Below are 16,358 nucleotides of genomic sequence, written 5' to 3'. Positions count from 1 at the left end.
AGAATAGAGGGGCATTCTTTTACAAAGGAGATGATGAGGAATTTCTTTAGCCAGAGAGTGGTGAATCTGTGGAATTCGTTGTCACAGGCAGCCGTGGAGGCCAAGTGTTTATGTATATTTAAGGGCAGAGGTTGATAGATTCTAAATTGGTCAGTGCATGAAGGGCTACGGGGGAGGGGGAGCAGGAGACTGGAGCTGAGGGAAAATAGATCAACCATGATGAAATGGCAGAGCAGACTTGATGGGCCAAATGGCCTAATTCTGCTCCAATATATAAACTTAAATAACCAGTTTGTTTAGGATGCTCGCCTTGCAGTGCTGTGTTTTCTTGTGAAAGGAACTTATAAAACTATACTTTGAACACCCTCAACTTTAAGTTTAATACTGTAATTTTCAATTTCTATTAAATGTTCTGAATCGTAGGTGCATGTAAAATGGTGGAAGACAGCAAAAATAATTAAAATTTGCAGAATTAATTTGAATTGCAGAATATTGTGTAAAACAAACAAGGATAAATGCTGCTTTGGGAGAAAAAGAATGAATGTATTTTTATTACTGTTTATCAATCTAATCATTTGTTTTCAGATTACATCTTCAGGAGCAATTCATCCATGTTCTTATTTCGGTGCACTGAAGATCTACAGATATTTTTATAACTGCTGACAGATGCTTTTTGTAACTTTATAGGGATTTCAAATATTAATATTTTATTGACATACTGCTTTAAAATGTGACCTAAATTTTTATTTTAAAAAAGATCATAATTTGTAAAAATATTTTTAATGGTCACTCGTCATTAATATGCTGCAAAATATAAACAAAATCGCGTTTCAGTTTAAAACCTGGTCTTAATAGTGATTTCAGTGAACTTTGTTTCGTCGGAAGCTTCCAGCATTTTCTCAATGAGTAAGTACTTTTAAACGTGTTGATGAAACCACTGAACATAGTTTGTACGTAGACTGCAGTCAAATTGAACCATAAACTTGCAAAAATTCAAACAGAAATTAGTGCAGACTTTGTTAGAAATATAAGATTTTGGGTCAGCTATAATTAGGTGGAATTGATAACACTGTGTTTATTTTTAGAAAATTAAGTTTATTGCCCTAGTATCGTAACTTTGAGGCAGAAAAGGGAGTTGTTTGACCGGAAGTAGCCGTGCAGGGCGCGTGGCATTGTGGGGGATGTAGTTCCGCCGCGCGGCCCGGGCTTTGCAGCGAACTCAGCGTTTGGGGAAAAAATAAATAAACCGGAAAGTTGCGGGTGAGAGAAACAAACTTCGTGAATAAGAGAGGCGGGGAGGCCGAGGCGACGGGGAAGGAGCGCATCCAGGCGGCAAAGGAGGCGGCGGCGACGGTGCGGGCCCCGGGGATCGCGGCGGGAAGATGCCAGGCTTCACCTGCTGCGTACCCGGCTGCTACAACAACTCGCACCGGGACCGCGACCTGCGCTTTTACACCTTCCCCAAGGACGAAGAGCAACGCCGGGTGTGGCTGCAGAACATCTCCCGTACTGGGGTGACGGGCTGCTTCAGCACCTTCTACCCCACCACCGGGCACCGGGTGTGCAGCGCGCACTTCCCGGGCGGCAGGAAGACCTACTCCATCAACGTGCCCACCATCTTCCCGCTGAGAGGAGTCAACGAGAGGAAGATCAGGAGGTGCCGCAAGAAGGTACCACAAGCCGGGCCCGACGACGTCAAGCCCATCGACCTGTCCGGCACCTTCTTCTTCTCTTCCTCCTCCTCGTCGTCGCCCTCACTCCCCGCGGCGCCTACCGCCGCCTCCGCTCGCCCCGAGGCTCCCGAGTGCTTGGATCATTCCTACTCACTGTCCTCCACCACCACCTCCGAGGAGCTGCTGAGGAAGCTCAACGAGCAGAAGGACATTATCGCCCTCATGGAGGTGAAGATCAAGGAGATGAAAGGCACCATCCGGCAGCTGAAGGTCAGCGAGGCGATCCTGCGGGAGGAACTGAGGAACAAGGAGAAGTTGCTGTCCATGTCGGTGATCAGAAAGAAACACGGCATGTGACTGGTTTTACTCTTGACAGATTGCAACGAACGACTCGACCCGAGGAGCAGGAGAGAAAGAACAAATGTATCGGATCACGACCCCTGTTTGCACGGGATGTCAAGACTATTTTTGAGTGTGATGTTTGAAATCCGGTATAATTCATTTTTATACATGTCCATTGAAACCACTTACATAATTTCTGTGTTTGTTCCGATGGACTGCATCTGTGGTTATTGATTATTTCACTCGACAGTACAAACTTGAGGTGCAAAATAAACCTAACATTAGACGTTGTGAGGCGACAGAAAACTGAGAAAGATTCATTTTCGGCGCAAGTATTTGTCACATAAATATATGTTGTGAATCAATGCGTTTATTTCATTATAATGATGCTATAAATTTAGTAGCTCTGCATAGTTTGTATATTGCCCTCTGTGAAGTTACTGTACAACAATAACCATAAAATATAATAATTCTAGTCATGGTTATACTTTGTAAATTGGTTTGGTAAGATTGACTTTTTTAAGTGTTTCACTACAACTGTAAGAACATGAGGCCTCTGTTGATCGGGTCGAACATGGATGTTGCGTCTTAGCTGCCTAGGGTATGCAAGCTAGAACCCAGGCCAGGACAGTCGGATATGAAGAGAAGCCTGTTGCCGATGTAGCAGGCCCCTCCCCCCCCACCTTCTCCACGAATCCAAAGGAACAGCAGAGTCACCAGTGGTGTCAGGGGAGTAGCATTGAACTCGGTGTTGGACTGTCTTAGGGAGTCCAGCTCTGGAATTTTCCTTGAGGTTTACTCCCGAAGCCTTCCACATGAGTCAGTGCAGATTTTTCCTTCTTCAAGATGAGCTGCTAGCCACAGCTGATGAGCCCCACCCACCTGGAGGCGACTGGCTTTAAGGTGTAAGTAACCTGCCTTTGCGCCGTCTGTCAGTAGAAACGGTTCTGCTGGGCTTAGTAGCTAAGGCACATGTGAAGAACGGGAGCTAGACTTGGTTGTCTGAGGTTGTCACTACCTTCAAAACCTACCAATGACAACATTTTGTTCATCCTTCCTGTTATCTTCTTCTTTGACTCTGTGTCTATTCATTAGGACCTCAATCCAGCACTTCTTGACATCTTATTCTGTAATATCTCTCTTCCTTACTTCCATTGTTCTAGGCATGATTTAAGAAAAGCACAAATCCACACCGGTCATTTGAATGCTAATATTTATGTTATAATTGGAGGCAAACAGTCATTTTCAATCTAATCTTTACAGAATATTATCATGGAATTCACAGGTAGCAAGTTTATGTAAACAATTCGTTAATGGAACCTTTATATTGGTGTTAAAGCCTATTCTGGAAATAATAACAAAATGTTCAAGTCTTGTAAATGGTCACCAAATATTTTTATAGTATATAACCTGGTTTGTGAACGTGTTGTATTATATGATTAAAATATATTTTACATGAAATTTATAAACAATTTCTCAATAAGCCTCCCGAATATATGGAATAATAGATGCCCACTGGAGTTACAAAATAATCTTAATAATAATTCAGATAATAAACACAAACAAATTTCAAGCAGTTAATACTGCTTCATATTGGATATGAGTTACTTAGGGAGAGAGAGTTTTTGAATTATGAATTTTGTTTGAATTTATGTTTCCAGCAGTTTTCAGTACAAAGAAATAGTTCTTTTTAATGTAAATACCAGAAATAGTACCGGTTAGTGTCAGTTTTGAAGATTCTGTTCATTAAATTTTGTTGGTCTGTTTCATCTTATTCAGCATGGTTACTGACTCACAAGTTTGATTATTGCAGACCAGAAGAATAAAATAGCTGAATTGCCTTTCTCTGTACAGATACACAATTCTGCATTTCTAGAATGTTCTATTTTTATTTTTAAAAATTTTATGTCAATGCTAATTAAAACGATAGTTATACAAGTCAAACTAAAGTTAATGGTTGCAACTCAAATACTGAGAGTATGGTGTAAGTTATAATTGGTTGATTGAGCATTCTACTTTTGATATAATTATTACAATAGGCTGTGTTACACCTAAAACGTACTCCCTCATTCTCAGCCTACTGGTCATTAATTGCAAACTGCTGCAGAATATCCTCTGCACATATTAAAATGCTCCACAAGTTTTTCATGCTATTTAATCAATACCAATAAATCAAATTGATTTCATGTTGTTGTTAGCATGTTAGAAAAATAATTGTTGCTGCCAGTTTATTGAATTCAAACTGCAGTGCCTCAAATATTAATGAAACACTCAAACATTGGTTTAATTAAATACATTTCAAATTAGATAGTGTGTTAAGTCACTGTCAATTCTTTCTTATTCTATGTATAATAAAAAAAAATGTAACCTCTTCCACTTTACAACTGTGGTCACACAATAAAGTGCAACATAAAATGAAAGTTTAAACAAGAAACACATTGGTAAATGCACACAAAATGAGGGTGGAATGCAGTAGGCCAGGCAGCATCTATAGGAAGAAGTACAGTCGACGTTTCGGGCTGAGACCCTTCGTCAGGACTTACTGAAAGAAGATAGTAAGAGATCTCTTCTTTCAGTAAGTCCTGACAAAGGGTCTTGGTCAGAAACATTGACTGTACTTCTTCCTATAGATGCTGCCTGGCCTGCTGTGTTCCACCAGCATTTTGTGTGTGTTGCTTGAATTTCCAGCATCTGCAGATTTTCTTGTGTTTGGTAAATGCAAATTGTTTTGATACATGCTTTAACAATGATAAATATATGATTATAAAATATACAGAAGGGTATTTTTAGGATGTGAGTAATATTGCTGATGAGTACACGGTTTCTGTTATATCCCAAAATGCAATACAATGTCTGCAGTAATATTGCCCTAACTGCAAACTTCAAAGTATCAACTGAAGGAAACATTGAATATTGCAAGCTCATTAAGCATTGCATTTCAATGGTGCAAAGAATACAGGTAAACCTGAGCAGTTTTTTAAAGATCTATTTTAGTTGTGTGAGAAGAAAATGGGGTTTTATTTTGCTTTATCATTGAATGGATATCAACACTTAATGCCAAATTTTAAATTGTTCTAAGTTTCATAAAGAAAGTCTACAGAACTTACAAAGAGTGATTAGGATACTAGGTCAAATTCAGGAATCAAATTAATCTATGAGATATAGGAGCAGAATTAAGCACAGAATATCCACTGGTTCTCATTTGTCTATTCTGCTTGTTATTTCTTCAAAGATTTCCAACAGATTCTTCAGGAAAGAGTTTCCCTTAAGGAAACCATGCTGACTTCAGACTATTTTATCATGTCCCTCCGAGTCCCCCAAAATCACATCCTTAACATTTGACTCCCAACATCTTCCCAACCACTGAAGCCAGACTAACTGGCCTATAGTTTCCCTTATTCTGGCCTCTCTCCCTTCTTGAAGAATGGAGTGACATTTGCAATTTTCCACTCCTACAGAACCATGCCAGAATCAATTGATCCTTGAAAGATCATTACTAATGCCTCCACAGTCTATTCAGCTACCTCTTTTTGAACCCTGGGGCGTACATCTGGCCAGGCGTCTTGTCTACCTTCAGACCTTTCAGTTTCCCATGAACCTTCTCCCTAGTAATGGCAACTTCACAGAATTTTTCCGTCACTCTCGAACTTCCAGCATACTGCCAGTGAATTCCAGTGAAAAATACTGATGCAAAAATACTTAACTTAGTTTGTCTGCCATTTCCTTGTCTCCTATTACTACCTCGTTAGTATCATTTTCTAGCAGTCCAGTATGTACTCTTGTCCCTCTTTTACATTTTTTGTATCTCAAGAAATCTTAGTATCCTCTTTAGTATTATTGGCTAGCTTAACTTCATCTTCCATCTTTTCCTTCTTCATGACTTTTTTAGTTGCCTTCTGTTGGTATTTATTACAATCCTCTAACTTACCATTGTTTTTGATCTATTATATGCCCTCTCTTTGGCTTTTATGTTGGCTTTGATTTATCTGGTCAGCTGCAGTTGTACCATCTTGCCTTTAAAATGCTTCTTCCTCTTAGTGACATATATATTCTGTGCCTTCTGAATTGCTTCCAGAAATTCCAGCAATTGCTCTGTTGTCATCCCTGTCAGCGCTCTTTTCCATTCTATTTTGGCCAGCTCCTTAGTCATGCCTCTGTAATTCCCTTTACTCTAATGTAAAACCGATACATCCAACTTTAGCTTCTCCTTCTCAAATTACATGGTGAATTCTATCATATTATGATCACTTACTGCTAAGGGTTGCTTTACCTTAAGCTCTGTAATCAATTCAGATACTTTACACAATATCTAATCCAGAATAGCTGATCCCCAAGTGGGCTCAACCACGAGCTGCTCTAAAAAGTCATCTCATAGGGATTCTGGAAATTCCTTCTCTTGGGATCCAGCACCAACCTGAATTTTCCCAATGTACCTGCATATTGAAATCCCCCATGACTATCATAACATTGCCATTTTGGCAAGCATTTTCCATCTCCCAGTTCAATTTGTAGACCATATCCTTACTACTATTTAGTGGTTTGTAAACATCTCACATCAGGGTCCTTTTACCCTTGCAGTTCCTTAGCTCAACCAACAATTCATCACCTTCAGACCCTATGTCACCTCTTTCTAATGATTTGATTTCATTTTTTTTACTAACAGAGCCACACCACCCTCTCTGCCTGACCTTTTGATACAATGTGTAACCTTGGATGTTAAACTCCCAGCCATCTTTCTGCCATGATTCAGTGCTGCCTACAACATCAAGCATGCCAATCTGTAACTGTTTCATCTACATTATTCTGCACCCTGCGTGTTAACAAATATAACACTACGTTCCTGTATTCACCCTTTTCAATTTTGTCTGCCTTTTACATTGCAACTCACCCTGTTGACTGTAATTTGGCCCTATCATCAGCATCTCCTTGCTGGGAGTCTCACTCCACATTGCCTCAGTTAGTAAATCAACTGCCTCATCCTCAGCACTACCATTCTGTTTCCCATCACCTTGCCAAATTAGTTTACCCCCCCCCCCCACCCCCAAATAGCTCTAGCAAGCCTGATTGCAAGGATATTGGTCCCCCTTGGTAACCTGTCCCTTTTGTACAGGTTGTACTTTCCCTTGAAGAATTCCCAATAATCTGGAAATCTGAATCCCAGTCTCTTGCATCATTTCCTCTGTTAAGTCATTCTATTTTACCCTCACTACAATGAAAGTTACTCAATTCTCTTATATTCGGCTGCAATCTTGCAACTAAATGTATTACTGATGTAGATTTCTCTTAAGATGACCACTTTCTCAATGTGCTTACCTGCCAATCTATAGGTCTCTCCGTTAGGCGACGCAGTGTAGAATTCACATGTTGGCTCAGGAAGATCTTGAATCATGGGTGGCTTTATTCTCAGCAGTGGGCAAACTGAAAAATCATGTATAGTTGGCCATGGACAGCAATTGTGGGTCTTGGTTGCTACAGTGCTGGCCATTTCACTGAGCTTGCTTGTGCTATGCTGACTTGGGTGCAAGGAGATTTAGGGCCTATGTGAGGATGCTTAGTTGCCTTAACTCAGTTGCTGATCCAGCTGTCAAAATCTGCAAATTGCACCTGCCACTTGCAGCAGTCATAGCACCCAACTGTGTACTCACCTCTGAAATGAGCATTTTCTCGTACTGTTAATACCATGCTGCTTTAGTCCTTGGCTCTCAGATGCTTGCTAGCGGTATTTCAGTTCAGGAGAGCTTACTGAACTATTCCACACCCTTGCTTTGGGAAGTCTGATCACCTGGCTGTACTTCTGCTCCCTGAGTATAGGCAGAGACTGAAGCCTGCAGCACCAGTAGTGAGGACCAAGAAGGGACCCATTTCCTGGCACATCCGAACCGGCTCACAATTAGATAGCCTACGGGGGTTTGCGAGCACAGAGCTTTGGAGCCTCTGCGCCACGGGGGGCAGGTTGAGGGAGGCTTAAAAGTGAGGCTGAGGATTTCGAATAAAGTTTTTTCCTTCGACTGCAGTTACCGACTCCATGTCGTAATTTTAGCGCTGCGTGTAGCACACCGCTACAATTCGTGACCCTGACGGTCCAAACTATTTTTGGACCAGAAATGACTGACTCTGTTCATGTGGTTTTGTTGAAACTGCTGGGTTTCTGGACACAGCGACCGAACCTATGGTTCCAGCAAGCCGAAGCCCCATTCCACGTTCGCCAGATCACCTCAGAAGACACCCGCTACTACTACGTGGTGAGCTCCCTCGACCAGGACACAGCGGCCCAGGTCGCGGAGTTCGTACAGTCGCCCCCGGCAGACGGCAAGTACACGGAATTCAAAGCCCTGCTCCTCAGGACTTTCGGACTCTCACGGCGCGAGCGGGCTGCCCGTTTACTGCACCTGGATGGCTTGGGCGACAGACCTCCATCGGCTTTAATGAATGAGATGTTGTCTCTAGCCAACGGACACACAACCTGCCTCATGTTTGAGCAGGCATTCTTGGAGCAGCTGCCCGAGGACATACGCCTGCTGCTGTCCGACGTGGATTTCAGTGACCCCCGGAAGGTGGCAGCCCGGGTGGACTTGCTGTGGAAAGCCAAAAAGGTGAGTGGGGCGTCCGTCGCACAGATCACTAGGCCACGCTCCCAGCAGCAAACCAGTCCAGGCCCGGCCACAGAGCCCGCCAACCCCCGGCCCAATGAACACTGGTGCTTCTACCACCAGCGGTGGGGCGCAGAAGCCCGCCGTTGTTGCCCACCCTGCAAGTTCCCGGGAAACGCCAGGGCCAGCTGCCGCTGATGGCTATGGCGGCTGGCCATTGGGATAGCCTCCTGTATGTGTGGGATAGAAGGTCGGGACGCCGGTTTTTGGTCGATACTGGTGCCGAGATCAGCGTTTTACCTCCGACGAGTTACGACACCCGCAGCAGGGCACCGGGTCCCCCCCGAGGGCTGTGAACGGCAGCACAGTAAGGACCTATGGCACCCTTCAGGTACAGCTACAGTTCGGCTCCAGCCAGTTCACGTGGGACTTTACATTGGCCACCGTAGCCCAACCGCTTCTGGGTGCGGATTTTTTGCGGGCTCACAGCCTACTGGTCGACCTACCCAGGAAGAGACTGGTACACGCTGAGACTTTTCAGACGTTCTCCCTGGGTGCAGCCCAGTTGCCAGCCCCTCACTTCGGCTCCATCACGCTGTCCGACAACGACTTCACCAGGGTCCTGGCGGATTTCCCATCGGTTCTGGCACCGCAGTTCACAGCGGCCATGCCCTGACACGGCGTACAGCATCACATCCCGACCCAGGGACCACCCCTCCACGCCCGCGCTCGGCGGCTGCCCCCGGACAAGCTCCGACTGGCGAAGGAGGAGTTCCAGAGGATGGAGGAATTGGGGATCATCCGGCAGTCCGACAGCCCATGGGCCTCCCCCCTGCACATGGTGCCCAAAGCGACGGGAGGCTGGAGACCGTGCGGCGACTACCGCAGGCTGAACGAGGCTACCACACTGGACCGCTACCCTGTGCCGCACATTCAGGACTTTGCAGCAAACCTGCATGGCGCACGGATCTTCTCCAAGGTAGACCTTGTCGGAGGATACCATCAAATCCCGATACATCCTGATGACGTCCCCACAACGGCTCTCATCACCCCGTTTGGCCTTTTTGAGTTCCTCCGCATGCCGTTCGGCCTGAAGAATGCCGCACAGACGTTCCAGCGGTTAATGGACGCGGTGGGACGGGACCTGGACTTCACATTCATCTATTTGGACGACACCCTCATAGCCAGCAGCAGTCGTCAGGAGCATCTGTCCCACCTCCGTCAACTCTGCGCCCGACTGAGTGAGTACGGTCTAACAATCAACCCCGCCAAATGCCAGTTCGGACTCGACATCATTGACTTCCTGGGCCACAGGATTACTAAAGACGGGGCAACCCCTCTGCCCGCTAAGGTAGATGCGGTCCGCCACTTCCCCCGACCCACCACGATCAAAGGCCTTCAGGAATGCGTAGGTATGGTCAATTTCTACCACTGCTTCCTCCCTTCAGCTGCCCGGATCATGCGCCCCCTGTTCGCCCTGATGTCAGGTCCGAGCAAGGACATTACCTGGGACAAGGAGTCCGCCGCCGCTTTCGTTCAAACGAAGGAAGCTTTGGCGAACGCCGCATTGCTAGTACATCCCAGAATGGACGCCCCTACCGCCCTCACAGTGGACGCTTCTAACACGGCAGTCGGTGGGGTGCTGGAGCAACTCATCGCAGGTCGCTGGCAACCCCTGGCGTTTTTCAGCAAACACCTGCGACCACCGGAGCTTAAGTACAGTGCTTTCGACCGGGAACTGTTGGCGCTCTACCTGGCAATCCGGCATTTCAGGTACTTCCTAGAAGGTCGGCCCTTCACCGCGTTCACGGACCACAAACCACTTACCTTTGCGTTTATGAAAGCGTCCGACCCCTGGTCGTCCCGCCAGCAACGCCACCTGTCCTACATCTCTGAATACACGACGGATGTCCGGCATGTCTCAGGTAAGGACAATGTCGTGGCGGATGCGCTCTCTCGCCCTACCGTTCATGCCCTTTCCCAAGGGGTAGACTTTGAGGCGCTGGCAGAGGCGCAGCAGGCGGATGAGGAGATTCCGAGTTGCAGAACCACAGTCTCCGGTTTGCAGCTCCAGGACCTCCCTGTAGGCCTGGGTGAGAGGACCCTACTCTGTGACGTCGCCACCGGCCAGCCCTATCCCGTCGTCCCGACAGCCTGGCGGCGCCGTGTTTTCGACTCCATTCATAACTTGGCGCATCCCTCCATCCGGACAACTGTCCGGATGGTTTCCAGCAGGTTCATTTGGCACGGACTCCGCAAACAGGTCAGTGAATGGGCCAAAATGTGCATGCACTGCCAGACGGCCAAGGTGCAGCGGCACACCAAAGCCCCACCACAGCAGTTCCATCCCGCCCACCGGCGTTTCGACCACATTCATGTGGGTATCGTGGGCCCCCTGCCAGTGTCGCGCAGAGCACGGCACCTCCTGACCATCGTGGACCGGTTCACAAGATGGACAGAGGCGGTCCCGCTCACCGACACCACCTCCAAATCTTGCGCCCGAGCCCTGATCACCACCTGGGTAACCCGCTTTGGTGTACCGGCCCATATTACCTCCGACAGAGGCGCCCAGTTCACTTCCAGCCTGTGGTCAGCTATGGCCAGCCTTTTGGGGTCTCAGCTGCACCACACAACTGCCTACCACCCACATTCGAACGGGCTAGTGGAGCGTTTCCACAGTCACCTGAAGTCGGCCCTCATGGCCCGCCTGCGAGGAGCCAACTGGGCGGACGAGCTTCCCTGGGTCCTACCCGGCATCCGCACAGCGCCCAAGGACGACCTGCACGCCTCGTCAGCTGAGTTGGTATACGGCGCACCCCCGGTCGTCCCCGGGGAGTTCCTACCAGCCCCACGGGGGCAAGAGGAAGATCCCGCAGCATTCCTGGGCAGACTACGCGAGAAGCTCGGTAACCTGGCCCCCATACCCACTTCGCAGCACGGGCGGAACCCGACCTGTGTACCCAAAGACCTGCAGAACTGTAAGTTTGTGTTTGTACGAAGGGGCCGGCATCGGCCACCGCTGCAGCGGCCCTACGAGGGGCCGTTTATGGTGCTCCGGAACAACGGGTCCACGTTCGTGCTGGACGTTGGGGGGAAAGAGGAGGTTTTCACGGTGGACCGCCTCAAACCGGCCCATGTGGACCTGGCACAACCGGCCGAGTTTCCGGCACCTTGGCGCAGAGGCCGACCTCCCAAGCAGGTTCTGGCCCAGACTGTGGACATTGGGGGGTGTATCGCCGGTTCTGGGGGGGGGGGGGTTATGTGGCGACCCATTTCCTGGCACATCCGAACCGGCTCACAATTAGATAGCCTACGGGGGATAGCCTGCGAGCACAGAGCTTTGGAGCCTCTGCGCCATGGGGGGCAGGTTGAGGGAGGCTTAAAAGTGAGGCTGAGGATTTCGAATAAAGTTTTTTCCTTCGACTGCAGTTACCGACTCCATGTCGTAATTTTAGCGCTGCGTGTAGCACACCGCTACAGTATGGTTGAGGGAGGTATAGGAATGCTTACAGGACCGCATTGGATCAGTGGACTGGACCGTGTTCAGGGAGTCAACTTTGAGCTTGGATTTGAATACCACAGTTGTCACTGAATTCATTAAAACCTGTGTGGATGAGTATGTGCCTATGAAAATTTACTGTACATTCCTAAACCAAAAGCCGTGGATAAACCAGGAGTGTTTGTAGACTGTAGCATTTAAGTCTGGCAATCCAGGTCTGTATAAGAAAATCAAGTATGACTTGTGCAGGGCTATTCCAAGAGTCAAGAAACAATTCTGAGTGAGGTTAGAGGCGACATCTAACACACAGCAATTCTGTCAGGGTTTGTAGGACATTACTTCCTACAAAGCAAAACCCACCATCATGAATACTTCATTACCAGATGAGTTCAAAGCCTTTTATGCTCGCTTTGAAAGGAATAAAGCCAGAACTATGAAGTTCCCTGCAGCATCCGATGATCTCTGTCTCAGAGGCTGACATCAGGCTGTTTTTCAAGGTGGAAGGCCCTAATGGAGTACTTGCTCTGAAACGGCTCTGAAAACCTGTGCCAACCAACAGGCGGGGGCATTCAAAAACATTTTCAATCTTTCACTGCTACAGTCAGAAGTTCCCACCTACTTGAAAAGGGCAACAATTATACCAGAGCCAATGAAAAGCATTCACATCTACTGTGATGAAATGCTTTGAGAGGTTGGTCATGGCTAGAGTCAACTCCTGTCTCAAATAGGACCTGGATCCACTGCAGTTTGCCTGTTGCCACAATAGGTCTACAACAGACACAATCTCAATGGCTCTCCGCACAGCCTTGGACAATGCAAATCCCTGTATCAGTTTATTGACTACAGCTCAGCATTTGACACCATCATTCCTACAGTCCTGATCGAAAAGCTACAGAACCTAAGTCTCTGTATCTCTCTTTGCATCTGGATCCTTAACTTGCTAATTGGAAGAACACAATCTGTGCGGTTTGGAAATAACATATCCACCCTGCAGACAATCAACACTGGTGCACCACTGTGCTTAGGCCACTGCTCTACTCCCTTTATGCCCATGAATGTGTGGCAAGGCATAGTTTAAATACCATCTATAAATTTGCTGATGATGCAATCATTGTTGGCAGAATTTCAGATAGAGGTGAGAGGGCATACAGGAGTGATATATACCAGCTAGTTGAGTGGTGTCACAGCAACAACTTTGCGCTCAATGTCAGCATGACCAAAGAGCTGATTGTGGACTTTGGGGAGGGTAAAATAAGGGAACATGCACTAGTCCTCATAGAGGGATCAGAAGTGGAGAGAGTGAGCAATTTCAAGTTCTTGGGTGTCAATATCTCTGAGGACCCAACATGGATGCAACATATTGGTGCAGCTATAAAGAAGACAAGACAGTGGTTATATTTCATTGAGAGTTTGAGGAGATTTGGTTTGTCAGCTAAACTACTTGAAAACTTCTACAAATGTACCGTAGAGAGTATTCTGACTGGCTGCATCACCATCTGGTATGGGGGGGGGGGGGTGGGCTACTGCACAAGATCGAAATAAGTTGCAGAAACTTGGAAAATTAGTCAGCTCCATCATGGGTACCAGCCTCCGCAGTGTCCAAAACATCTTCATGGAGCGGTGCCTTTAGAAGGCGGTGTCCATCATTTAGGATCCCCACTACCCAGGATGTGCCCTCTTCATGCTGTTGTCATCGGGAAGGAAGTATAGGAGCCTGAAGGCACACACTCAGTGATTCAGGAACTGCTTCTTCCCTCTGCCATCCGATTCCTAAATGGACATTGAACCCATGAACACTACCTCACTACTTATTAATTTCTGCTTTTTTACAGAACTTATTTTAACTTAACTATTCAATAGAATTATATTTATTTAACGCAACTCTGTTTTTTTCTCTGTATCTATTTATCATGTATTTGATTGTATTGCTGCCGTAAAGTTAACAAATTGAATGACATAAGCTGGTGATGTTAAACCTGATTCATAGAATATGTAAGCTGTTGACATATCTTGGCTAAAGGCAGTTTGTGGTTCCGCAGTGGGTCATTTCTGATTGCCTGAACAGAATATTCAGTCTCGGAAAGCATACTTAGAAGTGAGATGACTTAGGCAAGGCACTGATGTTTTAAAGTAGGTGGGTGTGCCCTCGCCACTTTTAATTTACAAGCTTGAAAATGATGTTATTTCTGACATAGACTTTTCAATCTTGTTAAAGCGACTGTTAATAAGTCAGCGTTCAGTTCAGAGTTACTCCAAGGCCAGCTGGTGAATGGTATGGGTGTCCTAGTTGAGCTCAGCTTTTCAATTGTTTCACATTTTGCAGAGGTGACAGCTTGAGTTTTGTTTCAGTTGATTAGAAGCAAAATTAAGGCTCATTAAACCTACTTACATTATTATGGTTAATTCAATACATTATGTAATATTATTGATGATATTATCAGAATATGAAAATACAAAAAGACCTTTAATTTTATTTAGATCATAAAATGATTTGGTTCCTGCTTTAAAGTCTAATTTGCCAATGTGGGCAACGATACAGAGAGGTAATTCTGCTGTTCTCAAAACAAGGATTTTCAGGAGCATCTGTATTGCTTGTTGATGTGTGGATAACTATTGCCTGTATAGATATCCCAAACAAAACCTCACATCTAGCCAATTTTCCCACTGGTCTTACCCTTTCCTCTTCATGGAATGATCCTATTCTTCAAGTTCTCCAGGTCTACTACTGACAGGAATGTATGCATCTTACCAACATTTATCAAGTGAACTGTCTTATAACCTACAACGTGACAAAATGAAGCACAAAGTAAATGGGGATGTTTATAGCAGAACTGCAAGGCAGCTTTCTTTTTTAAGGGTGGTAGGTGCCTAGAATGCACTGGCATAGGTGGGGCGGAAGCATCTTCTGTAGTGACATTTCCGAGTCATTTGGAGAATGGAGAAACAGGGTTCATAGTCTGATAGATGGGATTCGTTTAATTTAGCATTATGGTTGGCACCATGGGCCAAAGAACCTTTTTCCTGTAAAGTGCTGTTCAATGCTGCATTTAATTTAAATATTCATCACAAAATGTATGTGGCACTGGACAAATAAGTAAGAAAATCACTAATTCTACTAAATTGGCCAATTTCAAAGCATTTCTTCCAAGCTGCTACTAAAACACAGTAATTTTTGATATGACACTACAATCATAGTGGTGTTTCCAGACTAGTAATGTGCACAAATATTAATTTTCTTATGTATTATGATAAGGAATTTCACCATTTGCTATTATTCTCCAGTTATTCCATGTTCATAGAGACAAAAACGTAACTGTAATCACGTGTGGAATTGTATTGGAAAAGCATGTCAACAACCTTTTCAATTTTCCATCTGCTATGAGTTTGAATATCCACCGAAAGTCAATGTTACCGCCCTTGTTCATAAATTAATAAATTGCAGCTGAAAAGCTCGCTTTGTACCAGAGGTCAGCTGTACCTAACCTCTCTGCAGAGTGTAATTGAAAGTGTCTCTTCACGTTGTACGAGACATGTATCATTCTGAACCCAGAAATGTCAATCATTTTCCATTGGCAATATGGAGGCAATATTCTCTTCAGAAGTAATCTAAATAAATATGGAAAGTTTGAAAGAAAATCTATAATATTTTATTGTCAAAAATAATTTAAAATAATGTTTTATTTCTACATTAAAATGCTGCAACATAATTGTGGCTGGAGAACAAGAGAAAGAATTATTTGGTGAAACAGTAGTGTTATACCCTGCTGTTCACATCTGTTTGTATCTGAAAGTGCCAACAAAGATTAAAGTATGTATGTCCAGTGGCTTCAGGCCATGTTTGTGTATAGAGCAGTGGTGATACTGAAGGTGGTTTCCCATCAATGATTGTTTCCTCAATAGGGGATATGCAAATCTGACTGCCTTTGGTCAGGCACCTTCTGCTGTTGTAAAATCAAATATGCACCAATACACCTGCACCCATATTGGGAAGGTGCGGTGGGGGGGTGTACATCACTGCAGGAGACTACCCCCCCAACCCCACCTTTCACCCACTCTCACACAAGTTACCATTTCCCAGAGTCATGAAGACTGTTTTGTGAATGAAGTTTACAAACTTGAAATTAGTCCCACTGTGTCAATGACCAAAATGGCACGTAATATTTCAGGCACAATCTCAGCAGAAAATGAAACAGAAAACACTGTGGCAGCAGGAAATCAAAAACAAAAGCAGAAGCTGCTGGGAGTACTCAGCAG

The 16,358-nt window shown here is 45.4% G+C and overlaps 2 protein-coding genes across 2 annotated transcripts in view; one reads left to right on the top strand and one right to left on the bottom strand.

Annotated features, from left to right (window-relative positions):
* Positions 1-16,358, bottom strand: part of cenpt (centromere protein T) — a 123,893-nt gene that overhangs the window by 83,017 nt on the left and 24,518 nt on the right. The gene's annotated exons all lie outside the window — the stretch shown is intronic.
* thap11 (THAP domain containing 11) lies at positions 1,095-2,731 on the top strand. The gene has a single exon (XM_059992739.1). The coding sequence runs from the start codon at positions 1,383-1,385 to the stop codon at positions 2,028-2,030; it is 648 nt and encodes a 215-aa protein (XP_059848722.1). The 5' UTR covers positions 1,095-1,382; the 3' UTR covers positions 2,031-2,731.

Source organism: Hypanus sabinus, chromosome 17, assembly GCF_030144855.1.
Source record: "Hypanus sabinus isolate sHypSab1 chromosome 17, sHypSab1.hap1, whole genome shotgun sequence".
Lineage (NCBI taxonomy): Eukaryota > Metazoa > Chordata > Chondrichthyes > Myliobatiformes > Dasyatidae > Hypanus > Hypanus sabinus.
This window is presented reverse-complemented; position numbering and strand designations above follow the sequence as displayed.